The sequence below is a fragment of the Aquarana catesbeiana genome, linkage group LG01 (assembly GCF_042186555.1).
Source record: "Aquarana catesbeiana isolate 2022-GZ linkage group LG01, ASM4218655v1, whole genome shotgun sequence".
Lineage (NCBI taxonomy): Eukaryota > Metazoa > Chordata > Amphibia > Anura > Ranidae > Aquarana > Aquarana catesbeiana.
Genome location: NC_133324.1, coordinates 870,106,113 through 870,133,877, shown reverse-complemented (window position 1 = coordinate 870,133,877; position 27,765 = coordinate 870,106,113). Strand labels below are relative to the sequence as shown.

Here is a 27,765-nt window from a genome sequence, read left to right as displayed (position 1 = left end):
TGCATAGTGGACTAAGGGAGGGGTATAACCTCTGTGGGGTATAGTATGCTCTGTGCAAAAATTTTATATTGGATAAAAAGGTCTCTAGATGCAATCATAGAGGGGATATATGAGGAGACGGACTTCTCCCAGATGTCCTCATCCAGATCAGGAATGTCAGTCTTCCATTTACCCAAAGTGACCATAGTGTCAGTATCATTAGCTATCGTTCGATATAGATGAGAGGGGTTTTCCCATCACTCCCGAGTTTAGGAGTCGTTCGAGTCCGACTCGAGAGTCACTGGTGCTGGAAATTGTGAGTTAAGGGCATGATGGAGCTGCCAATATCTGAACTGGAGGGAGCAGGGGAGGTCATAGGTCTGTCTTAGTTCCTGAAATGTCACGACCCTACCGTTCGGGCATCACGTGCCGCAGGGTAAGGATTCCCCGTTTAGCCCATATTGCTGGGTCAGGCACAGTGTTTAAGTGAGGAAGGAGGGGGGTTACCCCAGAGTGCAGTATGGTGGGAGACGGTCGTCGGTTTATTACCCGTCGCTCTAGAGCATTGCCATACCCGTATGGTAGCCTTCATGGGACCCTTTATGCAGGGGTGTGCCTTACATCCCCTAAACACCAGATTGGAGAGTGCCACGTAGGAACCCAGGATGGCAGCCTCCAAGGTGACGGCCGGGTTCTGCTTAGGCTGAGAAAACTGACCGTGACTAGGACCACCGCCCAGTAATATATAGGGAAATTTGGAAAAGCCAGCCCACTGCTGGATAAAGGGAGGTAATGGGTACACCGCGCCACCCGAGGGGGACGATCAGCCTAGCTGAAGGTGGTCACAATACTGTCTAGTTTCTGGAAGAAGGATTGAGGGATAGGGGTAGGGGGTCTGCCTGAAAAAGTATAGCAATTTGGGTAGGTATATCATTTTAATTAGGTTTCCTCTGCCCACAGGTGTGAAGGGGAGGTTGCGCCACGTCGCACACCGTTTGGATAGTTGGTCCAACACCGGAAGGAGATTCCTAGCCAGGTAGTCACCGTCGTGGGACCCACCTTTACCCCTAGGTATGTAAATTCAGTGTAGAGGTGTGTGGGAGTCTGTTCGGGGCATCGACGGATGGAGCGGGAACAATACAGATTTATCCCAGTTGATACGAATCCCAGAATAAATCGGCTAAACTGGGTCAGCGCGGATCGTAAAGAAGTGGAGGTGTCCGCAAGATATAGCAGGGCGTCGTTCGCGTATAGTGATAATTTTTCTTCTAGTGGGCCTACCTGTATGCCTTTAATTCCAGAATCTTTCCTAAGGTAGGCCGCAAGTGGTTCCAGGGCAAGGGCAAAGAGCCGGTGACAGTGGACAGCCCTGCCGAGTCCCCCTCCCTAGAGAGAAGGAGCTCGACAGGGTCCCGTTGGTGCGTATGCGGGCTCTAGGGTGTTTATATATCATCTGCAGCCATGAGAGGAATCAAGGCCCAAAGCCAAATCTAGAGGATCGTCCACAGGTAGCCCCACTCGACCGAATCAAAAGGCCTTCTCGGCATCGAGAGAGGCCACCACCCCGGGCTTGTCTGGATCTGTGATCGCTATGTGGGTGTGTAACCTGACGAATGTCTATGTCGGTGCCCAGACCCGGCATGAAGCCTGTTTGGTCCGGGTGGACCAGTGCTGTAATAACAGTATTCAGACGGTTGGCAAGAATTTTTGCATCGACGTTAAGGAGGGAAATAGGGCGATAAGAAGAATATAGGGTGGGATCTTTGCCAGGTTTGGAAATGACCACTATCACAGCATCACTCATCGAATCCGGGAGAATGCCGGGCTCCGATGCTTGAGCCAGAAGTGACTGTAGTCTGGGAGCTAGGTCCTCCATGTACATCTTGTAAAACTCGACCGGGAGCCCACCCGGTCCCGGAGTTTTGCCCACCTGCATCATTTTTAGGGCTGTCTGTATTCTTCTATTTTAATAGGGGCATCTAGTTTGTTCGCGGAGGTAGAGGTGAGGACGGAGACATCAATACCTTCAAGGTAGTCATTCAGGTCATTCTGGTCATAGGTCACCCAGGAACTATATAGCTGTTGGTAAAAGGTAGCGAAACACTGGTTGATGTCCTGGGGGGGCAGAGTGGAGGACCCGGTCCTATCCAAGGACCTGCACAATGGTCGTCACTCCCAACTGTTCCCTGGATAACCAGGCCAGTAGATGTCCCGTCTTTTCTTCCTGCTCAAAAATGTGCTGGAATGGATGCATTAATTTCTTCTGCGTCAAAGATGTACGCAGAAGAAGGGCCTGCTGGGTCAGAGATTGAAGTCTGGTATATTGTTGGGGGTCGTGGGACCTAACATATAGGGCCTCCTGTCTAGATGCCTCGTCCACCACCTTAGTAAGCTCCGCTCTACGCTCCCTCCTCACTGTAGCCATTATTGACCGATAGTGACCCCTTGAGGAGGCCTTAAAGCCATCCCACAAGGAGCTCTCCGCAGCCATCCCCGGGTTGTCTCTCCAAAACAGTTGCAGGGTATCATGGAACTGTGACTCCACCTCCACATCCGAAACCCAAAACCTGGAGAGTCTCCAGAGTATGTCAGATGGGTCTGTTGTCAACTCTAGGGACAGAAGCAACAGGGCATGGTCTGAAATCCCCCTAGGAAGCATGGTAGTGTCCCGGACTCTGGGCAGGACAGGTGCCCTGATGTAGGCAAGGTCTATGCACGAAAAGGATTTGTGGGCGGCAGGTGAGGGCCCGAGACAGGGGGCGCCTCCACGCATCCGTGAGGCCGTATGCATCAGCCCACACCGCTAGCCCTTGACAAGCATCTGTCCAAACTGGAATACTAAGGACCGTTGACTGCTGAGTTCAAACCACATGTGTTCCAGGAGAGGATATCAAGGGTAGCCATAGAGGTAAAGTATTAAAACATAGCAAGGAGCATCAGAGTTTGTGAGTTGTGGAACGTTCAAGGCAGCCACGACAAAGCCAAGGAAAGGACCAGGTCTCCATAACAGTGCAAATAAAAAGGACAAAAACATTACTGTCATGCAACATAAAACAATAAACTGAGAGCCATCAGGGTGGCCCAAACCCATCCCCCCCCCCCCAACAGCAGAGGAGGGTTTGCTTCCCAAAACAAACACCAGCCCTATGGCCGGACATGAAGGCAATGAGCAAGAGGCAACTAACCTCTGTAGGTCAGAAAAGTCAAAAAGTACCTGAAAAATCCAGTAGAAGAGAGTTAGTGTGGAACTCCCTGACCCCTGGTGCTTAGGTGAACAGCCTCTGAGTCTCCCATAATAAAACAGGAACAAGGCAAGGGGGGAGTGGGGGAGAGAGAGGACAGTTTCCGTGGGGTCCCCCACAAGTGTGTTGCAGGCGACCTGAGCATGTCCATCGAGGTCATAGCCTCAATACAGTCTCCTACCCGCTGTATCAGGATATTAAAAAATGTGGGGAGAACACAGGAGAGGGTATGTGGGTGAGCCGGTGCAGTAACATGGGGTGGCCAAGGCAACATCAACAGGGGGGGGCCCGCCAGGTGTAGGCTCCAAGGGGGGCGTAAGATACAGGTCATGAGGCTTCAGATCCACACAATACAATGGGAAAAGTTCACAGGCTGCAGCATCACTGGTGCCAGGTGTGGGTGATCATGTATCGAGAGAGAATAAAACCCCCGTCACAGAGTTCTAGTGTGGCCACTCACATCACACGTTTAAATTATGGGACCCACATGCTCACAAATATAAGCAAGGAGAAGAAATGCGAGGAGATCAGCGTTGCAAGGTTTCTGCCCATGCGGCTGCATCTCTGGGAGAAGTAAAGAACTGTACCCGTTCTCCATCTTGCACTGTCAGCTTGGTGGGAAAAAGCATGCTATACTTGACTCCCTGCTCTCTCAATATGGCACGAACCTGATCAAAGGATTTGCGTTCTCTGTTTCCACAGAGTAATCCGGAAAGATTAGTAGCTTTGTATTCTCATATTTCAGCTCACCCTGCAGACCAGCCGCACGAAGGACTGTGTTTCTGTCCCTGTAATGCAGGAGCTTGAAAATGAAAGTGCGCGGCGGTGCCCCCTGTGGACCTCTGGTCGCCGGCATGCAGTGGGCACGTTCGATGGAGAAGTGCGGGGAAAAGCGCACCTTAGGAAGCAAGTATGGGAGCAATTGCTCCATGAAGGTAACTGGATCTGAACCCTCAGCGCCCTCGTGTGGGTTCTAGGACTCCCAGTTATTACAGCGGTTCCGGTTTTCGGCGTCTTCAGCCCTGGCTTCAAGGACTTTCACCTTGGATTTCAGGATCTGCAGGTCAGCGTGGTGTTCCCTCTGTGTGTCCTCAGCGCTGGAGACCCATCTCTCTACCTCCGTCACCCGCTCCCTAAACCTGTCCATGTCCCGGTGGATAAGGGCCATCTCCATCTGGACATGGTCAATTTTCACCTTGAGGGTGGATTGGCATGTGGTTGATCGCCAGCATTAGGGCAGCAAAGGCTGCAGAGTAGGGCTGAAACAACTAATCGATTAATCGGCCAGTAACATAATGGGGTTAAGAAATAATAAAATTAGCCCTTTATAGTACAAAAAGGGCAAATACCGTATTTATCGGCGTATAACATGCACATTCATTTTAAGGGGGAAGTTTCAGGAAAAAAAAACCTTAAATTTTAAATAAGGAACTTTGAGGCAAAATAAGGGTCAGTGCCCATCTGTAGCCTCACCATTTCCATCAATGCAGCCTGATCAATGCCCATCTGCAGCCTCACAAGTGCCATCAATGCAGCAGCCTCACCAGTCCACATCAATGCAGCAGCCTCACCATTGTCATCAGTGCAGCCTGATCGATGCCCATCTGCAGCCTAGAGGGGGACAGGACGAGCGCTGACAGATTACATACAGTGAGAATCTTCTATGATAGACAGAACAGTGGTCTAATGGCGGACCAGGAGAGGGGACTTCCTATTACAGAGGCCACCAAGTAAACAGAAGTTTCTCACTGTATGTAATCTGACGGCGCTCGTCCCGCCCCCTTCCCTGTCCCCTCCGAGGCAGCTAAATAAGTATTGGCGTATAACACGCACATGCTATTTGCACCCAATTTTCATGGTGAAAAAGTGAGTGTTATACGCCAATACAGTAATCGCTACTGTAAATATTACTTTCACAGTTCTACAGTAAAAAAATGAACCCATTACAGTAGCGATGATTTGCTTTTTTTGTACTATAAAGGGCTCATTTTAGTTTTTTTTAACCCCATTATGTTACTAAACGTCTTAGACCTGGTTCACATCTTTGTGTTTTTTGGTGCTTTTTGCAGAAACACACTACAGTTCAATTAACATGGTTTTCTACGGGACACGTTCACATCTATGCTATTTTTCAGCCGCTGCGTAATTTGGAAAGGGTCAAGGACTTTTTTTTTTTTTTTTTTTTTAAAACGCAAAACGTTTTTTTTTTTGGTTCAATATACTTCAATGGAGAAGCTGCAGAAAAGCATGAAATACGTTTTTTGCAGCAATTTGTATTTTTTAATCTGCCCAACAACAAATTGGCCAAAAAACTGTATTTCTCTTCTAATAGTGTATACAGTATATTTCCTCTAATAGTGTATATACAGTATATCTCTTCTGTCTGTTATTCTCAGAGTGGATTCAATATTTTGCTCCCTGACCATATAGTTGGTTGTTTATATTTACCACTGCATAGAGATATTTAAGAATAAATAGCTTTTTTTTTTAAAAAAACTTTACATATTAACTAAATTATACACCACACTTTTTTTTAAGGTTATTAACCGATTATTCGAAACAATAAATCGACCAACTAATTGATTATGAAAATAATCGTTAGTTGCAGCCCTACTGCAGAGCTTGCCTGGATCATGCAGTCAGGCGGAGACACTGTCTGAGTCTCCATGTGGCAGGCCGAGGAGGGAAAAGGCCTGGGTTGCGGCGTCGTGTGTGTTGCGTCGGCAGTTCGTCTTTTCTGGGTCCCCTTCTTGCTCCTTCTCATTCCCCGACACTCAGGGAGGCAGTCTGAGGGGTATAAAAGTAAAACTGTGGCGGTTCCACACTAGGATGAATGAAGGATAAAAGTCTGGAACGGGAGCTCCACAACTAAGCGTCTGCTCCCAGCGCCATCTTGGACATGTCCCCAAGGGTGTAAATTTTTGATTTCACTCCTCACTGTCTATCAGTTTCGGAGGCCATGGAATGCCCAGATAGCACAAAACCCCCCAAATGACCCCATTTTGTGACAGGCGGTGAGGGATCTTCTCCCCCTGCTCTGCAAGCATCTGCAAAGAGCGTGGCCGTGCGGGGCTCCGCCCGCATCATTCATTCACAGGAGTTCTGTGAATTGAAAAAAAACAGGATTTTTAAAACAGCTTACCTGTAAAATCCTTTTCTTTGAGGTACATCAGGGGACACAGAGCCATAGTAATTACTATGTGGGTTATAGGCCACCTTCAGGTGATGGACACTGGCTGCCCTAAATTAAAAAGTGCACTCCCTATATAACCCCTCCCACTACTGGGAGTATTCAGTTTTGTAGCCAAGCAATACACGTGTATACCAAGAAGGGAGGGACCTCTGTGTCCCCTGATGTACCTCAAAGAAAAGGATTTTACAGGTAAGCTGTTTTAAAAATCCTGTTTTCTTTTCATACATCAGGGGACACAGAGCCATAGTAATTACTATATGGGATGTCCCATAGCAATGGCAACTGAAGGGAGGGAGACACAATAAAAAGGTAGGGCATTAAGAGGCCAGAGGACTTATACTACAGCCTGCAGTACACTATGCCCAAAGGCAATATTCCTCATGACCTTTTACATCGATTTGATAGAATCTGGTAAATGTACGGACTGAAGACCAAGTTGCAGCCTTGCAGATCTGAGCCATAGAGGCTTGGTAACACACCGCCCATGAGGCACTAACAGCCTTGGTGGAATGTGTTCTAACATGAAAAGGAGGAACCTTCTTCCTCAGACCCTAAGATTGAACAATCACTTGACTAATCCATTTGGAGATAGTAGATTTCGATGCCGCTTGTCCTCTTTTAGGACCTTCGGGCAGCACAAACAAAATATCTGTTTTTGCGAATCTGAGCGTTTTCCTAACCGCTCTTACTACATCAAGGGAATGTAGTGCCTTCTTTTCCTTAGATCGAGACTCTGGGGAAAAAAGGCAGAATAATATCTTGGTTCAAATGAGAACCGGTCATCACTTTCGGTAGAAATTTAGGATGAGGCCGCAATACCACCTTATCCTTATGCATGATTAAAAATACGGCTCTTTACAAGACAGAGCCGCCAATTCCGATATTCTTCTTGGCAGAAGATATGATAACCAAAAAGACTATTTTTCTTTAAAAGACCTAACAGAATTTCCTTTATAGGTTTAAAAGGCTGATTCTGTAAAGCCGACAAGACTAAAATTCAAATCCCAAGGATTTAGAGGTGCCCTGACAGGGGGATTAATTCTTGTTACCCGCTGAATAAAAGTACGCACCAGAGAGTGAGAAGCAAGAGGCCGTTGAAAAAATATTGATAAGGCCGCGACCTGGCCCTTAAATCGTACTCAGGACCAGGTTCATTTCTAATCCCATATGCAGGAATTCAAGAATCCTACCTATGACATACTTCCTGGGGTACCAACCCCTGGATCCATACCAGAAAATATGCGCCTTCCAGATTCTAAAGTAAATGACTCTGGAGGCCGGCTTCCTAGCATTAATCAAAGTAGGAGATAACCCACGATCCTTTAGAATGTGGGTTTCAATAGAAAAAAAAAAAAAAAAACGCTAAATTTTGCGTTTGTAAGGTAGGATGGAATACCGGACCTTGAGCTAGAAGGTCTGGCCATAATGACAGGGTTCAAGGGACTTCTACTGCCATCTTATGATCTCGGCAAACCAAGATCTCCTGGGCCACCCTAGGACCACCAGAATCGCCTTTTCCCCTTCCTGCTTGATTCTGCGGAGAAGGCGTGGAAGTAGCAGAACTGGAGGAACGCATAGATCAGTGAAAAAAACTGATCCTATTGGGAAGACCAAGGCATTTGTTCCGCACACTAGCGGATCCTTCGTCCTAGACACAAAGTTGTCGACTTTGTTGTTGAATCTGGACGCGAACAGATCTATGTCCGGAATACCCCATTCTTGACATATCGAGAGGAAGATGTCGGGGTGAAGGAACCATTGTCTCGGAAACAATAGTTGGCGACTCAATAGTTCGCCTGCCAATTCTCTATCCCTGGAATGGACATTGCTGATAGGCAAGGTATGTTGCTTTCTGCCCGAGCCAGAACATGATTCACTTCTTTTTGGACAGCACGACTTCTCGTGCCCCCTTGGTGACTGATGCAAGCCATAGCCGTGGCACTGTCGGATTGAATCCTGACAGGACAATTCCGCAGCTTGAGCGTCTAGAACTCCAGGGCCAGATGTACTGCCCTAATTTCTAGAACGTTGATGGACAGGGTCCTTTCTGGTCCTTGGACCGTTTCCCCTGGACAGAAGCTTCTTCCAGGAATGTTTGCCAACCTAGAAGGCTGGCATCTGTTGTTATTTTCCAAGATACTGGTAAAAAAAAAAAGAATTTCCCCTTTTGGAGGTTGCTGACATTAACCCCCAATTGAGGCTCAGACACACCTGGGGGGATAAGAGCACTGGAAAAAAACCAAAGCCTGAACCTTCTTGTTCAAGACCGACAGAATAGCGTTTGTAGCAGTCTTGAATGAAACTGCACATAAGGAATGGCCTCGAAGGAGGCCACCATTTTCCTTAATTTCATGCACATCTGAATGGAAGATTTCTCTTTGCTTTGACAAGTTGAATTAGTTCTTTAATGGAACCAATTCTTGCCTGGGGTAGGAATACCTTCTTTATACAGTATCTATGACTAGCCCCAAGAACTGTAATCTCCTTGATGGTTTTAAGGAGGATTTTTCTAGGTTGAGTATTCAACCTAGGCATTCTAGGTAGCTTACAGCAGCGATTAAACTTTGGTTTAGACCAGAGACTGATTGATCTACCAAAAGCAGAGCATCTAAATAGGCTAGGACCGTTATGCCCTGGGCCGATAACCTGACTAAGGGAGGTGTCAGGATTTTTGTGAATACCCGTGATGCAGTGGCTAGACCAAATGGCAGAACCACCAACTGAAAAAGGCGATTTTCTACTTCGAAGTGTAGAAATTTCTGATGAACGGCAAATTTCGGTACGTGGAGATATGCATCTTTGATATCAATTGATGCCAGAACTCTCCTCCTTGCAAAATGGAGACCACCGATCGGATTGACTCCATGCGAAAGCACCAGATATTTAAGTACTGGTTCAGATCTTTGAGATCTAAAATGGGTCTTACCTCCCCGTTTGGTTTTGGCACCGTAAGAATAAAAAGGTTTCAATAAAAACCCTGAACTCTGTTCCTCTAAGGGAACCTCTGATATCACCTCTCGAGATAAAAGATGATCCAGAGCTAAAAAGAGAAACTTCTTTCCTCTGGATTTCTGTAAACATTTGACTTTAAAAAACGAGGAAACGGGAACTCTAGTTTGTAACCTAGAGAAACTGAGGAAGCCCATCTGTCCTGACATTGTTCCTGCCAGATTTGAAAATTGCAGAAACCCCCCCCGCCCAAGCGAGCAGGGGTGCTCCTTCATAAGGAGGCCTTAGCATTTTGCTTTGTCAGGCTTTCTGCCCCAAGACCTCTTCTGGCCCTGGGACTGTCCCTGAGGTCTACCTCTTGAGCTTGACGGTGAAGGCCGTCGAGACTGCCTAGGGGCAGATGCCCCTGGTACTGAGAGGAAGCATGCTAAAAGGAGAAACGTTTGAACTTCTTTTACTGGCAAAAGAGACCTTTTCCCATTAGAAATCCTTTGGATATATTTATCCAGATCGTCTCCAATAACTTTTCACAATGAAAAGGGAAACTGGCTAAGAGCTTTTACATGGTGCTTCGGCTGACCAATTTACCAGCCACAGGACTGAGGTGTGTATGTACTAGTCCTAGCATAAGCCGTGAGGCTTGAAGGATACAATTTATCATCACATCCACCGTAAAACATAGTGCATCTGATACGCCAGCCCATTGCTGGGCCTGCTGATCAGGAAGATTCTTAAGTATCTCTACAAACTGATCCTTTATGGACTGAAATACCCCATTTGCCGTAAGAATCGGCTGCGCTACTGAACCTGCCAGAGACATATTGTTCTTAAACAGAAGTTCCAACTCCTTATAGAATTCTTTCTCCATAGATACACTTTTTTGAAGGAAAAAAACAGCTTATCCAGGTGTTCCGAGGTGATTGCAGCCTTAATTGCTGCAACCTCCTATCTGAATATATCAGCTTTTTTAGCCATGAATAAATAGGAAAAGCGTCCCCAGACGGGGAAGGTTAGTGATCCCAACCAGAGGTGGGCTCATCACTAGACTGTACTACAGGCAGCAAAAGGGTTAAACTAACCAATCTAGTGAGGGAGTGTACCAGAAATGTGAGATTACTCCTTCTATACTAGGATCCTCAGAAGAGGATATATTAGTATTTTCCAGGTCTCTTTGGAAGACCTACCTGATCCCCTGCCCCTTGTACCTCAAAATGAGGGTCCTGAGCACTGGATGGGGATCTGCTATGATTGAACCCACTATGGAAAGTGATCATAGCATCAAATCTTCTTTCCCACTAGAAATGGTAGAAGAAAAAACCTCCTGTGTGATATATATACAGGGGCTGAAGTGTTCAGCGCTGCTGCACACCAGTCTCCCCTGACGGCTCATTCTGACAGACCGCATCACTCAGAGGAGGAAGACATTCTTTTGGTCATGGATTTAGGTTGTTGTAAAACACTCGGACCCTTAGAACCCTTTGTGGATTTCCTGGTCCCTCTTCCACTCGTAGCCTTAATGTACAAAAAACAGAGGCGATACAAAAAGGAATGCATACACTGCTAGGTTATAGTCCAGCCATATAATATGCTGCTAATAATGCCCAGCCTGAAGCAATAATAATGTGTTAAGGGAAATGCCGGTGTCACCAAACCTGAAACAATGCCACCTTGCTCTTGTGTCCCTCCACAGCCAGCAGCAGCACACAGTGTGCTTTTAAACACTTCCTCCACGTGTACCTGGCGTCTGAGAACGCCGACGATGTTGTTCCCCCCGCGTTGCCTATGGCTCTGCCCTCCTTTCAAAAAAGGACAGGATTTCCCGTGCAAGTGGCGGACTACAGGTACCCTCGGACCTAAAGCCAGGTAAAAAAGCTGCCAGGCGGCCGCAGCGTTTTTCTTTTTTAAAGTATCCGGGCTTAAAACCGCCCTGAGGGGGGAATCCCAGCATAGGGACCACTAACGGGGAGACAATTCACCCCTTTCTTACCGGAGGATCTGCTGTTTTGGCCGGAGGAGGAGGAGGAGGAGGAAGTGTTCGCTCCTGACACAGTGACTGTTTCCAGCATGAGGCGGTGAGTGCTCAACACAGCCCCCAGTGGGGACACATAGGCATGACAACATTATTCAGTTAAAAGAAAACTACATGAAAAAATTTCAGAAACAAATCTCCACTTACCTTTTCCCCGCCGCGGGGTTATCTGTGGTAAAACCATCAGACCCAATCTTCACCCTTCACGGTGGGCTACGTAAAACCTTCAGGAACAGGGGAACCTTGAGGTATCCCACAATCCTGGACCTGCAACAGCACCTTGCCAGTAAAACTTTTTTGGCCTTACTACCAAAAGTACTGGATCCCAGGGTCCAGCTCTCTAGAAAGAGAAGCATTTGCAAGCAAAAAACCTTGTTTCTTCAGATACGAGGCCCGGGTACCATTCAACCTGGTCTAAAAGACACTCTGAATTGATCCGTCAGCATGGCTAGCCCCAGCAAGGATTGTTCCAGTGGAGCTCAGCACAGCACATCTTTACTCGTGCCCAACACCTTAGACACTGGTGAAAAAACTGAATACTCCCAGTAGTGGGAGGGGTTATATAGGGAGTGCACTTTTTAATTTAGGGCGTGCCAGTGTCCATCACCTGAAGGTGGCCTATAACCCACATAGTAAATACTATGGCTCTGTGTCCCCTGATGTATGAAAAGAAAACTGAAAAAGGGCAAGCAGCATTTTTGGATGTCGGCTTGTAGTTCTCATCGAACTACAACGGCGCTGTTAAGTGTTGTGGTAGTTCATTGATGCTTCCTGTTAATGTGTAACTGCTTGGCTATGTACAGCCAAATGGCTTACACACTGAGCTTGCAAGAGCCCTGCATATCACCCACCATCTGCTGATCAAGGGTGAAATGCCTTCCAGGCTCCCAATAAAAAAAATAAAAAAAGGAAAAGATTTATTTAAAAAATATAAATAATATATCTTTTATTAACATGTTCAGCTATGCGGACTCCCATGGGTCTGGAGGTTCTTCCCACGTATTGGAGTCCGCATTCACACTGAAGCATGTACACTACTCCTACGGTGTCACAAGTGATTAGGTTTTTAATCTGATAAGCTCTATCAGTGGCAGTAGCTCGAAACTCAAAAAAGGTTTACAGACACATTATGTATCTAAACATTTGTCATAATAGAGACCCTAAGAAATTGCAGTTTTGGGGCATAGAAAAAGTCACGAAACACTGGAGGGGTGGCAACTATATTAGGCAGCTTAGCCGCCGAGAGTCTCTATGGATCCGTGAAACGAGTAGCAGTCCCTAGGGGGTTAAACAGAGTTTGACCTCAACTGCTTCATTTCTGACAAATAAGCATAATGTGTCCCCTATTGTATGGTATTGTATTCTATTCTTACCTTTACTTTGCTTGCCCTTTTATATGTATCCCTCTTTCAAGCGTAATGATAACATTTTAATTCAATTGAGATTTTTTTTGCGCATTTTCTGTGCATTTTTTCCCTGTGTGTATTCATGTATTTGCACTATGTATGCAATTTTATGTGATCACATTTATGTACGAGATGGGCGCAGGTGTTATTATACATTTAATTATATCTTTCATGAAGTTTATATTAGATCCTTGTAGTTACTAGAGATCAGTAATAAACCATGAATTTTTCATTTTTATATCCGTTTTATAGTTTGTTAGTAGTCCGTTATCATTTGTTTCTGAAGTGTCTTCCACTTTCAGTTGTGACACATCCCCTACTGACAGTCGGCAGGTATTTAGGTTTCTGGGTGACAGTATGACTACACCCTCGCTGACGAAGTTCTGTGGACGTAACGCCGCGTACGGGGGGCGGAGTTTTTGCTCTGACGTCACCCGCTCGGACGCGAACAGTCTGTTCTCAGCTTTGTTATCGATATTTATTGAGTAGCGCTATACTAGCGCATGTTTTTTAGTGTATTTTATATATATTTTTTTAAATAAATTGCCATACGGCTATACCAAACGGACCGCTCTTAGGTTTTTTCCTCTTTTTCTTTGGGGATTGCTGCATTCCTATTTTGGATTGGAAGCCCATCTGTCATATTGCCGCCTTGAAGAGGTATCTGCCAGTAATCATTGAGGACAACCAGGGGATCCGTGCTGTGTCCATCCAGTGTGTATGGAATCTATGTTCATATGACCTCCTGTAACTTAACTAAGCATTCTACATGTATACGAGTGGAGAGGACCGCTGTTTCATATAGAAGGATTGTCTTTAAATTTATGGACTTTATTTATACATCATCATTTGCGCTGCACTTAATTTGGTATGTAGTTTAATGTATGGGCTTGGTGATAACCCTTAGTGTTCAGCTTGCACTCTCACATACATACATACATACATATATATATATATATGTGTGTGTGTGTGTGTGTGTGTGTGTGTGTGTGTGTGTGTGTGTGTGTGTGTGTGTGTGTGTGTGTGTGTGAGAGTGCAAGCTGAACACTAAGGGTTATCACCAAGCCCATACATTAAACTACATACCAAATTAAGTGCAGCGCAAATGATGATGTATAAATAAAGTCCATAAATTTAAAGACAACAATCCCTTGTGGTAAAGTCAATATATATATATATATATATATATATATATATATATATATATATATATATATATACACACACACACACACACACACACACACACACACACATATATACGCTGATTGTTCCTAATTTTGGTATAATTGTATAAAGATTGGATTTTTTTTTTTTTTAGCATGCTCTTTTCTTTTCTGAACCATTTTCACAATAAACTACTGAAAGGAGTATGAACTACAGACACATACCTTCTTTCACAGGCTCAATAGGCTTCTGCTTACTGCTGCTCTTTTCAATGATGTATTTTACAGATTCTGCATCACCCTCTTTTTCCTTCACAGATTTTTCCTCCTTCTGCCTTGTGGCCTCATCAGACTTTCTTACATGTTCATTCTTTTCTGTCTTGGTTTCTTTTTTGTCGTCCTTCTTTTCAACTTTTTCAATGACCTCATTCTTTTTCTCTGCTTTCTCAGCTGCTTTAGGTCGTTGCTCATCAATATCATTCACAATGTCTTTGCTTTGAGAAGAGCCAATGATTTCACTGACTACATTTTTATTTTCTTCCACAGGTGGTAAAATGTCAGTTGCATCTTCCTGCTTAACCTGCTCAACACCGTCACTGGGGATTTCAGGGACAGGTTTTTCATTGTCCTGGGTCTCTTCTGGAGGACGTTCTTTCTCCAGTGACGGATCTACATTCTGCTGTGCAAGTCTTCTGGACACCTTTTCTGTGTTTTTATGGTTTGCATTTTCTGTTAGGGCCCGGGCAGCTGTAGCTTCTTGATTTAGGGAACTTATGGCTTCCAAAATAGACATGGCATCATTCGCTACACTCGTGCTAGGTCCAACTGTAGAGATGGAACCTTTTGGGGAAAAAAACATAGAAGAATCAGATTTGTCACAATACTTCCATGCACTTCCATGCATATAACAACTGAAACCCAAAACTGGACATGCATGTAAAACAATTGTTATAGCTTTTGCACTTTCCGAGTTGGCAAAATATTTACAAAACAACCCCCCATGACAGCCTGGCACTTTGTATGGCTGGTGGCTATCAATCCTGATTATCAGTGGGTACAATCCATTAGTGACAATCAGGAACCAGAGTGGTCCCCATCATGTGATCAGTAGATCAGCTCTGACATAGTAATCACATGCAGGTTAAAGCCTTTACATAAAATAAAACCAGTCTGCATAAAATCTATATATGAAATAAAAAAAAATAGAAAAATACATTCAAAAAAGTGTAGCGGTTAATGGTTTAATATTTAACCCTTTCATGACTAAGCCTATTTTTGAAATTTGGTGTTTAAAAGTTAAAATCCGTATTTTTTGCTAGAAAATTAACCAAACATTATATATATTTTTTTAGCAGAGAATCTAGAGAATAAAATGGCGATTGTTGCAATATTTTTTATCACACGGTATTTGTGCAGCGGTGTTTTAAACGCAAATTTTTGGAAAAGGGACACTTTCATGAATTTTAAAAAATCCAAACAGTAAAGTTACCCCAATTTTTTTGTATAATGTTAAAGATGATGTTACTCCGAGTAAATAGATACCAAACATGTCACGCTTTATAATTGCACGCACTCGTGGAATGGCGACAAACTACGGTACCTATGAATTTCCATAGGTGACGCTTTAAAAATTTTTTTACGGTTACCAGGTTTGAGTTACAGAGGAGGTCTAGGGCTAGAATTATTGCTCTTGCTCTGACGATCGAGGCGATACCTCACATGTGTGATTTGAACACCGTTTACATATGCGTGCGCGACTTCCGTATGCGCTTTCTTTGCTGCGCGAGTTTACGGGGACAGGGGCACTTTAAAAAAAATTTTTTTTTTTTTTTTACTTTTATTGCTGTCACAAGGAATGTAAACATCCCTTGTGACAGTAATAGGTGGTGACAGGTACTCTTTATGGAGGGATGGGGGGGGTCTAAAAGACCCCCCATCCCTCCTTTACACTTCAAAGTATTCAGATTCTGAATACTGTGTACTTTTTTAAATTCGGCGCCACTGGCAGCCGAGTAAATGGGAAGTGACGTCATGACGTCGCTTCCGCGTTCACAACGAGAAGGCTGGAACGAAGCCGCTCACAGCTTAGTTCCAGCCCGCCCCCAGCTGCCAAAAGATACCCGATCGGACACCGGGCCTTCCGATCGCACGGGAGGCCCGGTAACAGCGGCGGGAGGGGGGGGGATGTCCCCTCCCGCTCCTCCGGTATAACAACCGAACGGCTTATAGCCGCATCGGTTGTTATACTCGGGTAGCCGATCGCCTGCTGGAAACAACGGTACCGGGATGACGCCTGCAGCTGCGGGCATCATCCTGGTATAACCCCGGAAAGCCGAGTACGCATATCTGCGTACGGTCGGCGGGAAGGGGTTAATAAGTATTAGAGCTGCACAATTAATCGTTAAAAAAATCGTGATCTCGATTCACCCCGTCTGACATTTCTCCTGCAAAGTTTGAGGATTCTTTCATATAAACAAGTGGAGAGAGGATGTGCTCACTCAGCTGTCAAATGAAAGCATCCTGGCATTCTGCCAAGTCTGTAACTTGATACATTTTAACTAAGCTTCCTTCTTAGATCAAAGGGAGAAAACTTCTGTGTAAATAAATAATCCTGGCAGTCTGCCAAGTTTTCAACAACATGTAAATGCAGGAAGTTTAACCACTTAAAGTCTAAATCTTTTTCTGACACTTCTTTCTTAAGTTAAAAAGAATATTTTTGGCTAGAAAATCACTTGGAACCCCCAAATATTATAGTATATATATATTTTAGGAGAGACCCTAGGGTATAAAATGGCAATTGCTGCAATATTTTATGTCACTGTATTTGCCCAGCGGTCTTTCAAATGCAATTTTTGGGGGAAAAATACACTTCAATGAATAAAAAACAAACAAACAAAAAAAAAACGAAACAGTAAAAGTTAGGCGAGAATCATGATCTATCTTCTAAGCAAAAACATCATGATTCTCCTTTTGGCCAGAATCGTGCAGCTCTAATAAGTATGCAAATTAGAACTACCCGACGCTGATTAACTTGTCCTGAGCATCTAAGCACCAATGGCCTCCAATCATGAAAGGGTTAAATAAGCATCCCACTTTCAAAGAAGAGGTAAAACCCCCTAAACTTGCATCCTGTTACTACAGATGGACCATCGTGTCCTACCCAGAGCCCCAGCGATCAGCTACTTTTGAAGGCTCCATTCACAGCAGTTTGTTTTTCATGCTTTTTGCAGAAATGCAGGGCATTTTGTTTTTTTAACATGGGTTCACATCCATGCATTTTTTGGAAAGGGACAGGGACATTTTTTTAAAGGCAAAACGGTGCTGTTTTTGGTTCAATAGAATTCAATGGAGAAGCTGCGAAAAGCATGTAGTGCAATTTTAAATCTGCCCAACAACAAATTCCCAAAAAACAACCCACCACACACACGAAAAGCAAAATCGCTGCAAAATTGTGGTAAAAAAGTGGAACACACAGCAAAAAGCACTGCAGAAATGCTCAAAAGCAACATGCATAGATGTGAATCAAGCCTAACTTTTACTAGAGCAATTAGAAATGCAACCTTTTTATACAAAACACCTCATCGCTGTTGATTATCCCAGGAGCTTTCAAAGAGGTTACGGATATTTTATGACATATGGAGAACTGTGGCAAGAGCTATTATAGTTTGCAATTGCCATTAGCAGACCTGCCCTTTTATGGCAGAATGGGTATGTGAAGTGAACTAGATTCAATCCCTGGAACAGACGAGCCATGCTGAAAAGAAACCTACAGAACACCCTCCTACCATATGGCTACAGTGGGAGTACCTTTGATTCTCTGCCACCTTTTCACAAAACTCATGAGGTTTGGGAGCTGTCAGTTCCTACTCTCCTCTTCAACTTAAAGCGGAGTTCCACCCAAAAACGTAACTTCTGCTTTAAGCGATGGCGACCCATTTGGCATGTCATTTTTTTGGGGGGGGGGAGGCGCATACCCTCTTTTTAGAGGCACCCAGCTCTCACTTTCTCCGGGGCTCTGCAAGTTCACCTCTCCCCCTCCCTCCCTGCAATCTTCTGGGACACGTCACAGGTCCCAGAAGATTGCCCTGTCATTCACAGTGCAGCTTGCGCATGCGCAGTGCTTGCCGGCTGTGAAGGAGGGGGGAGAGGAGTGGGGCTTTGTTCGCCTGCATTACTGGACCGTGGGACAGGTGAGTGTTCAATTAAAAGTCAGCAGCTACACTTTTTGTAGCTGCTGACTTTTAAATGGGTGGCACAGTGGTGTAGTGGATAGCACTCTCGCCTAGCAGTAAAAAGGGTCGCTGGTTCGAATCCCAACCATGACATTACCTGCCTGGAGTTTGTAAGTTCTCCCTGTGCCTCCATGGGTTTCCTCCCACACTCCATAGACATGCTGGTAGGTTAATTGGCTTCTGTCCAATATTGGCCCTAGTATATCAATGTGAGTTGGGGACCTTGGATTGTGGGGCTCCGTGAGGGTAGGGACCGATGTGAGTGTGCAATGTATGTGTGGAGCACTGTGTAAAATTGACAGCGCTATATGGGTACCCTACATAATAATATAGTAGATGAGCATCCTAATGAGACACAATGTACAGGGATAAGGACAATTGTAGACACACACACACTCAGGTTGAACTGGATGGACTGGTGTCTTTATTCAACCTTACTATGTAACTCCGCTTTAACCTCGCTATTGCCAACCCTTAAATATCTCACCTGCAGATTGTGGGCCAACATGAATTCCCATCCTCAAACCCCCTTCCCTCTCCCCTTCATTCCTCCCCCTCCCTTCTCTCTGTTCTGCTTTCTTCCTCTATCACATTCTTTACTTCTCCTGATTCATTCTTGGGCTGAGTTCACATATGTCTGGTCGTGGTTTTCCTGCGTTTTTTTCAAAAGGAGAAAAAAAAAAAAAAAAAAAGGACCACAGCTGGCTCGCAGATATGAGAAGGCTATCAATTCACATGTCATGCGAATTGAATGCGGTTCAAAATGCATACAATTCGCATATGTGTGAACCGAGTCGAAAACAGGATACCTGAGACACCTTCCATTATCATATTAATCTACCTGACCTGATGTGATTTTTGGCTGTGACGCTACACCATTACTCCAGGTCGTGTACCCAGTGTGTGTCACTCCTACTTTGTACTTCTATGATATTAAGGTGTTACCAAATCCACAACAGTAAAATCAGTCTGTATATGCAGTAAAGCATGCTTGTTATACTCAGTGGAACCTAAGGGGTTAATCCTCTTCATTGTGTAAAAAGGCAGTTTGATCCCATCTTCTCTGATCCTCTGTCCCCAATCCATTTCGTGATAAGACAGAGCCTTTGGAGTCACCCTGCACATGCTCAGTTTGGTGTGTACTGCTTGCGAGCTTTTTTTCCCCCTGGAAAGGTGCATGTGACAGGCACAGGGCCAGTCAGCACTGTCCAGACAGAGGGTCAGGGGTCTTGCAGCCTCATAGGACAGTCAGAGGAGAATGAAAACTTCAACAAGCTTTAACCAGACACTGATAGAGGTCAGAAGACTGCTATATGCTGCTGATGAGAAAGTATTTAGCAGTTTAGATTTACTAAAATAATTGTATTTCCATGTTCTGTATACTGTGGGAGACCAGATATAGTGAATGCAGGGTCTTGGGTTTAGTAACACTTTAAGACCTATCATTTAATTTATTTCTGCTGACCTTTAATCATTTGTCTCATACCTAGATTTCCCGTTGGTCACAATGAGTCCGACTGACATAACAAAAAAACAGTACATGACACTTGATGATGTGTCCTTACATATGATGGAACATGGCACTGATCGTGTACCTTTTCTCTTTCTGTACTATGTTTATAAATCTTGAAAATGAAAAAAAAACAAAGATTATACATAAAACACCTCATGTAAGCCTAGACCGGTGATAGCGAACCTTGGCACCCCAGATCTTTTGGAACTACATTTCCCATGATGCTCTCTGCAGTGTAGTTGAGCATCATGGGAAATGTAGTTCCAAAACATCTGGGGTGCCAAGGTTCGCCATCACCGGCCTAGACCATCCTTATTACCATTATAATTGCTAGCAGATTTAAAGTGGTTCCAAAGGCAGAAGTTTTTTTTTTTTAATCTTAACGCATTAAGGTAAAAAGGAGTGTGTGCAGCAGCCCCCCTAATGCTTACCTGAGCCCCATCTCGATCCAGTGTTGTTGCACAAGAGCCTCGCTGTCCGAGACAGTAGAGGGCACCATTGGCTCCCGCTGCTGTCACTCAAACTCAGTGAGCCAATGAAGAGAGAGGGGTAGGTCCAAGCAGCAGCTCCGTGTCTGAATGGACACACAGTAGCAGCTCGGGTGCCCCCATAGCAAGCTGCTTGCTATGGGGGAAGAAGGGAAGGGCCAGGAGCATCGGCAAGGAAACCGAGAAGAGGAGGATCTTGACTGCTCTGTGCAAAACCATTACACAAGGAGGTAATAACATGTTAGTAATATAAATAAAAAAAAAAAAAAAAACAAGACTTTAATATCACTTTAAAGCACATAATTTGGCATGTATCAGAGTGGTACTCAATCCAACAAAATGTTGATTCAAAGGCATAGTCCACCTTTTTTGGACCAGGTTTTTAACGTTACACCCATACGTAGGGTGTAACCTGAAACACAATTGTATCCCAACCACGACACTACCAGCTTGAAGTTTGCATGTTCTCCCTGTGCCTGCAAGGGTTACCTCCAGGTACTCCGGTTTCATCACACACTCCAAAGACATGCTGGTAGGTTAATTGGATCCTGTCTAAAATTGGCCCTTGTATGTGTGTGTATGTATGCAAGTTAGGGACCATAGATTGTAAGCTCCTCGAGGGCAGGGACTGATGTGAATATGCTATGTGTGAAGAGCTGCGTAAATTGATGGCGCTATACAAGTATCTGTAATAAATAAATATACCCCATTCCCAAATCTCACACAGTCTCCCTTCCATTATCTGAACTGCATGCACAATCACATCATCCACTAACAGGGATTGCCTGTCAATCAATATACTACAAGTCCCATCTTCCTCTGGGTAGCAAGACTGATGTTACTGCACTTTAGTCCATTGTTTATTTCCCCTGCCTGTATAAGGACCTGTGGCTAAAATTAATCAGTGCAGAGGTCTGTGCCACTGCACCCATGGCGCACGGATCACACTTGAAAATGCTCTGCAGGCTTGAATGAAAAAATAGGATTTTTTAAAACAGCTTACCTATAAAATCCTTTTCTCTTTCTCGAACATCACGGGACACAGAGCCACAGTAATTACTTATGAGATGTCCCAGAGCAATGCTATCTGAGGGGGGGAACCACGACCAAGTAGGGTGCAATCAGACCTGAGGACCCTGTACCGCTGCCCGCAGCACACTACGCCCAAAGGCGATATTCTCATGCCTTCTCACATCCACCTGATAGAATCTGGTGAATGCATGGACTGAAGACCAGGTTGCGGCCTTACAGATTTGAGCCATAGAGGCCCGGTGATGCACTGCCCAAGAAGCACCAATAGCCCTTGTGGTATGTGCCTTGATCTGAAACGGAGGAATCTTCTGTTTCAAACCGTAAGCCTGAATAATCAACTGACGAACCCATCTAGAAATGGTAGCTTTTGACGCTGCCTGTCCTCTATTGGGACCGTCTGGCAGCACAAACAAAACATCCGTTTTGCGAATCTGAGCAGTTGCCTCGAGATAGGCCTTGACTGCTCTTACTACATCCAACGAATGTAGCGATCTCTCTTCCGGAGAACAGGGATCTGGAAAAAAGGAAGGCAGAACAATGTCTTGGTTTAAATGAAAATCAGAAACCACCTTTGGTAAAAAACTAGGATGAGGGCGCAGTACCACTCTATCCTTGTGTATAATCAAATAAGGCTCCTTACAGGAAAGGGCTTCTAACTCTGAAACTCTTCTAGCAGAAGAAATGGCTACCAGAAAAATTAACTTCCTTATCAACAAGACCAAAGGAATCTGACTTATTGGTTCAAAAGGCTGTTTTTGTAACACAGCCAGGACCAAGTTCAGGATTAAGACGCATCGCCCCCTGCATAAAGTTTCGGACCAACGAATGCGAAGCAAGTGGCTGTTGAAATAATACTGATAAAGCAGAGACCTGGCCCTTGATGGTACTCAAGGCCAGCTTCATCTCTAATCCTAATTGTAGAAAATCAAGATTTCTACTTATAACATATTTTCTGGGATGCCAACCCCTGGATTCACACCAGGAAACATAAGCTTTCCAGACTCTATGATAAATCATTCTGGAAGCTAGCTTCCTTGCATTGATCAAGGTAGATATGACAGGACCTGAAAGCCCACGACTCCTCAGAACGTGGGTCTCAATAGCCAAACCATCAAATTTAGCGTTTGTAAGGCAGGATGGAACACTGGACCTTGAGATAACAGGTCTGGGCGTACCGGTAGGGTCCACGGGGAACCCACCGTCATCTTTACTATTTCTGCATACCAAGTCCTTCTGGGCCAAGCGGGGGCCACCAGAAGTACTGACTTCCTTTCCTGCCTGATCCTGCAAAGGAGTCGTGGCAGTAGCAGAATAGGCGGGAATGCATAAATCAGTGAGAACCGATGCCACGGAATCACCAACGCATCCGTCCCGCATGCCAGAGGATCCCTCGTCCTTGCCACAAATCTGTCTATCTTTTTGTTGAACCGGGATGCAAAGAGATCTACATCTGGGACCCCCCCCCACCTTTGGCATATATTCCAAAAGACGTCGGGGTGTAGAGACCATTCCCCTGGAAGTAGCTGCTGGCGACTTAGATAGTCCGCCTGCCAGTTCTCTATCCTTGAAATGAAAACTGCCGATATGCATGGCACATGCATCTCTGCCCAGACTAAGATCTGGTTCACCTCTTTTTGAGCAGCTCGGCTCTGGGTGCCTCCCTGATGATTGACATAAGCCACTGCTGTGGCATTGTCGGACTGGATCCTGACCGGGCAACCCTGTAGCCTGATAGTCCAGGATTTTAGGGCCAGGTATACCGCCCGGATCTCCAGAAAGTTGATGGGTAAGGTCCTCTCGGTCTTGGACCAAAGCCCCTGAATCGCAGACTGTTCCAGAACTGCTCCCCAACCTGACAGACTGGCATCTGTTGTTACCACCGTCCAGGTAACCGGTAGAAAGGATTTCCCCTTCTGCAGGTTTTCGGGTATGAGCCACCAATTGAGGCTCTGACGCACCGCATGCGACAGGTGCATCGGAAAGTCTAATGCCTGAACCTTCTTGTTCCAGGTCGACAGAATACTGTGTTGCAGCATTCTTGAATGGAACTGAGCATAGGGAACTGCTTCGAATGAAGATAACATCTTCCCTAGTAGTCTCATACAAAGGCGGACAGAAGGACCCTTCTTGGTCCTGACTGCCAGAATTAGCTCTCTTAAAGCAGTGATCTTTGCCTGCGGTAGAAATATTTTCTCCTGGCTTGTATCTATGACCTAAATACTCCAGTCTTCTTACTGGTTTTAGGAAAGATTTTTCTGGGTTGAGGATCCAACCCAGGTGTTCCAGATACCTGACTGTGGTCCTCAAATTTCCGTTCAAGGAAGCTACCGACCGGTCTATTAGTAGCAGGTCGTCTAGGTATGCTATGACAGCTATACCCTGGGCCCTTAACCTGGCCAGAAGAGGGGCCAAGACCTTTGTGAACACCCAAGGTGCAGTGGCTATCCCAAAAGGCAGAGCCACAAACTGGAAATGGCGCCCTCCTATCTCGAAGCGCAGAAACTTCTGATGAGCAGGAAAAATGGACACATGCAGATATGCATCTCTGATGTCTATCGATGCCAGAAATTCTCCTCCCTGCAGGGTGGAGACTACTGTCCGAATTGATTCCATGCGGAAAGACTGAATCCTTAGGAACTGGTTCAGATCCCTTAAATCCAGAATGGGTCTGACATCCCCCATCTGGTTTTTGGGCCGTAAAAAGGTTGGAATAGAAGCCCAATCCCTGGTCCTTTGCGGGAACCATCATAATGACCTCCTGCGACAAAAGTCGCTCTAATGCTAGAAGGAGCGACTGCTTCTTCTCTGGGTCTCTGGGGACACTTGATCTGAGGAACCGAGGAGAGGGAAATTCCTGAAACACCAGCTTGTACCCTAAGGTTACCGTGGAGATTACCCATCTGTCCTGGAAGTCCTCCTGCCAGAGCTCTGAGAACTGTCGCAGTCTTCCCCCCACTCGAGCGAGCGGGGGCACCCCTTCATGTAGAGGTCTTAGTGTTTTGCCTAGTAGGCTTCTTCTGTTCCTGGGGTTGACTCTTGTTTCTGACCCCAGACGGAGGAGGCCGTCGAGACTGCCTGGAGGCTGAAGCCCCTGGCGCTGGGGAAAGAGTCCGTTTGAAAGAGAGACGCTTACTCTTCTTCTTGACAGGTAAGAGAGTACTTTTCCCACCAGAGATTTTCTTGATATAGTCATCCAAGTCATCTCCAAACAACCTTGCACCACAAAACGGAAACCCAGTGCGGGGGATGCTGCAGAAAGGGGGTCCTCAGAACCCGACCAAGATCCCCTAGTGTCTCTGGTTCTTGGGGTGTTTGAACCTCTTCTACCCATAGTGCAAAGCAACAAGGTGGAGATACATGCGACCTGTCAGCTCTGTGTCCCTCCAAAGGCTGTGTGCACCTGTACAGACTGCTTTAATAGCCTGCAGCTGGCCTGAGTGGGAGTCTAAGCACCTGGGAGTCTAAGCTTCCCACGCTGGCCGACCCTCCGGAACTAATATGGAGGAAGGCTGGGAGAGGGGGAGGAAGGAAAGGGGCCGGTAGTGATGGTGCCCGCCTGTAATGGCAGCGGCGTTCGAGCGGTGTATAACCGATTTTCAGACCCCTGTGGCCTCCCCCTGCTTGGGGGGGGCGACAACACCCCTGATGAGAAATCCCCCCATCCATCCTATCTGGAGTCAGTCGGAGACGCTGTGCAGCATAAGAACACTGAGCCAACATCAGCATGACAAGGTATGTGCTCTTGGCAGTCCCCGGTGGTCACAATAGGCATAGCATGCATTTACTTTAAAGGAGAAAACCTACTAGAATTTAAACATTCTGTGGAATCTCCTCTTACCTTATCCTGCCGCAGGGTTCTGTTGTACAGACCCAATCTTCACCTCTCACGGTGGGCTCAGTTTAGAAAACCGTCAGAGACTGGGGCCCCCTACGAATAGGGCGATCCTGCAGTTCTGGACCTGTAAAGCACCCGGCTAGAAATAAGGATAGAAAAACATTTTCTGATATGCGGAGTCCAGCTCTCTAAAAAGAGAAGCGTTACAGGTAAAGCCTCCTTTCTTCAGACACGAGGCCCGGGTACCATCCAATTCGGCCATAAAGAGACACTTTGAATGGATCCAGTTCGCCCCAGTATAGGAAATGGGATATTCCACCTTTGGAGCTCAGCACAGGACATCTTTACACGTCCATCACCTAAGACACTGGCGAAAAAACTGAGGTATCCCTACAAGGGGAGGGATTATATAGGGGGTTGAACTTTCTGATAGGGTGTGCCAGTGTCCAATCACCAGTGATACCCTGTATAACCCATCAGTAATTACTGTGGCTCTGTGTCCCGTGATGTTCGAGAAAGAAAATGTAATAAATGCCCCTTTTTTATAAATTCAATGTCGGTGCGTTAGTTTATGTAAAGTTGGACTATGCCTGTAAATAAGTGAAAAATAAAAGTACCAGTGTTAGAAACCGATGATTCAAACTTCTCTTCAGTCTGCTCATGATTTGCACTGGCATCCTCCTTGTTATGTAGTGTAGCCAGAAAATCTTGCACAACTTTTTCCACTTGAGGTCTAAACGTGTGGTTTATCTTTGGATCCACCACCTGGGATATAATGCGGTCAATACCTGCTTCAAGCATTCCAGACCTGAAGAAAAATAAATAAATAAATAAGATACACATATATTCTGTATGTCGCAGTAATGATGGAAAAATGCCACAAAACAGAGTTTTCAGATTATGACTAACAATGGGTGGAGTGCCGAGACCTGTCAGTTGCACACAGTGGGGTAAGAGGAGAGTGGCAGTGGGTATGCAGAAACTATCCCAAGCAGCAGTACCAAGCTAATGTGTGTTTTTCATTTGAATGAAATTTTAATATTTGGAGGTTTATATGGATATTATTTTTACTTTGAGCTACTGTCTTCTAACTTTTCCTTAGTTGATCATTTGGTGGAATAATGCTATAGTGGTTGGGGAAACCACATGTGATTCGGATAGGAATCGCACTGCATTCCTGTTCATATTACATGCAATTTTTTGCAGTGCGATTTGAGCTATTCATTTTGAATGGCTCAAATCGCACTGCACCCACGCGAAAGGAGCATGCACCTTGACCCCATTTTGGATCCAGTGATGTTACCACTGATGTCTGCCCTTCTCTATGCAATGAAGACAGATCATAGATGGTGGGATCGGCCAACAGGGTACTAAAAAATAAATAAATCACTGCATCGTGTTTTAGTACTTCTCTCAAGAGACCTCATCCTTGATGCCAGGAGAAGTCTGCTCTTAGAAGTTAGGCAAATATCCAAATGCATTGCTGAGTGGATGCCAGTCTGGAGAAGAGAGATTTCCTACTCGGTCTGCATTGGGTGCTGCTATTAGTAACACTGTACAAGTTAACCTACGCAAGTAGAAACTGTCGCAAAAGATATGATCTGCCTGGATATTCTCCTGGGGTTACAATTAACCCAATCTATTTTCCTATTTATTATTAATGGGAAAAGGGTCTGTTCTCACAGGCATGCAACTCAAGAAAAGATCATGCAGCAGTCAGACCATCAGCGAACATAAATGGTACCCAGTAATAATGTACACTGTAAATGCAAAATACTGGAAGTAAAAAAAATGCAAAATGAAAAAAAACGGGTAGAATATATAATTTTCTGTACAAGACATGACTCACTTGAGCACCTGCTGCCTGATATTATTCCTCAGCTGATTCTTGTTCAGATGGGGGCTCCAGGTGTGATTTGCCAAGTGGTTAGATACAAAATTGTCAACTCGTTGTCTCAAATTTTGGTATGCAGGCTACAGGACATAAAAAGCAAGAAGAGAGAGGATATTAAACCATTGTAATTATACAAGAGGCAAAACAACTACTATATTTAGTTTCCAGCTGCAAGACAACTAGTTTAAAAGAGCATTAGGAATTACAGCACATTTAAAAATGCGATGGCTTAAAAAGGTTAAGTTGGATAAGTCCAACGTCATACTGACTTTTTAATGTGTCTTGAAGGGACAGGTTGTGGCTGCCCACCTACTGCACCCGGCACCTCTGTAGTCGTGTGTGTGTCCGCTCAACGTCCCTTCAATCACCTGTCCTCTCTATGCTGCAGCACTCTGAATTCTAGGGCCGAAACTTCTCATATTATTTTCATAATCGATTAGTTGGTCAGCTGATTAGTTGGCCTGCTATTGAGGCACTCTAAAGGCAGGAGGAGCCAGAAGTGTCAGTGGGGGACACCAGAAGAGGAGAATCAGGGTTGCTCTGTGCAAAACCATTACACAGAGCAGGTAATTAGAACATGTTTGTAGTTTTCAAATGAAATTAAAAAAAAAAAAATCACTTTATAAAAGACTGTGTACAGGGAAGATCAGCATCCGAACCCAGAGAAGGTGGAGGTTGATAGACTGGAGGTAATAGAAGGCATTACAGTTACATTCAAAGTAAACGTTTACCAGTATTGTGCATTATATTTAAAATGATCATATCCATGGGAAAAAAAAAAAAAATTCTCAGCTTTTAGTACTACTT

At 45.0% G+C, this 27,765-nt stretch overlaps 1 protein-coding gene across 1 annotated transcript in view; it reads right to left on the bottom strand.

The window, feature by feature from the left end:
• Nucleotides 1-27,765, bottom strand: part of BOD1L1 (biorientation of chromosomes in cell division 1 like 1) — a 119,444-nt gene that overhangs the window by 84,252 nt on the left and 7,427 nt on the right. Inside the window, exons 2-4 of the mRNA XM_073609958.1 lie at nucleotides 26,914-27,038; nucleotides 25,682-25,872; nucleotides 14,190-14,804 (exon numbers count right to left, since the gene is read on the bottom strand). Of these exons, the coding sequence (XP_073466059.1) occupies nucleotides 14,190-14,804; nucleotides 25,682-25,872; nucleotides 26,914-27,038 (931 nt within the window). The remainder of the gene's footprint in view (nucleotides 1-14,189; nucleotides 14,805-25,681; nucleotides 25,873-26,913; nucleotides 27,039-27,765) is intronic.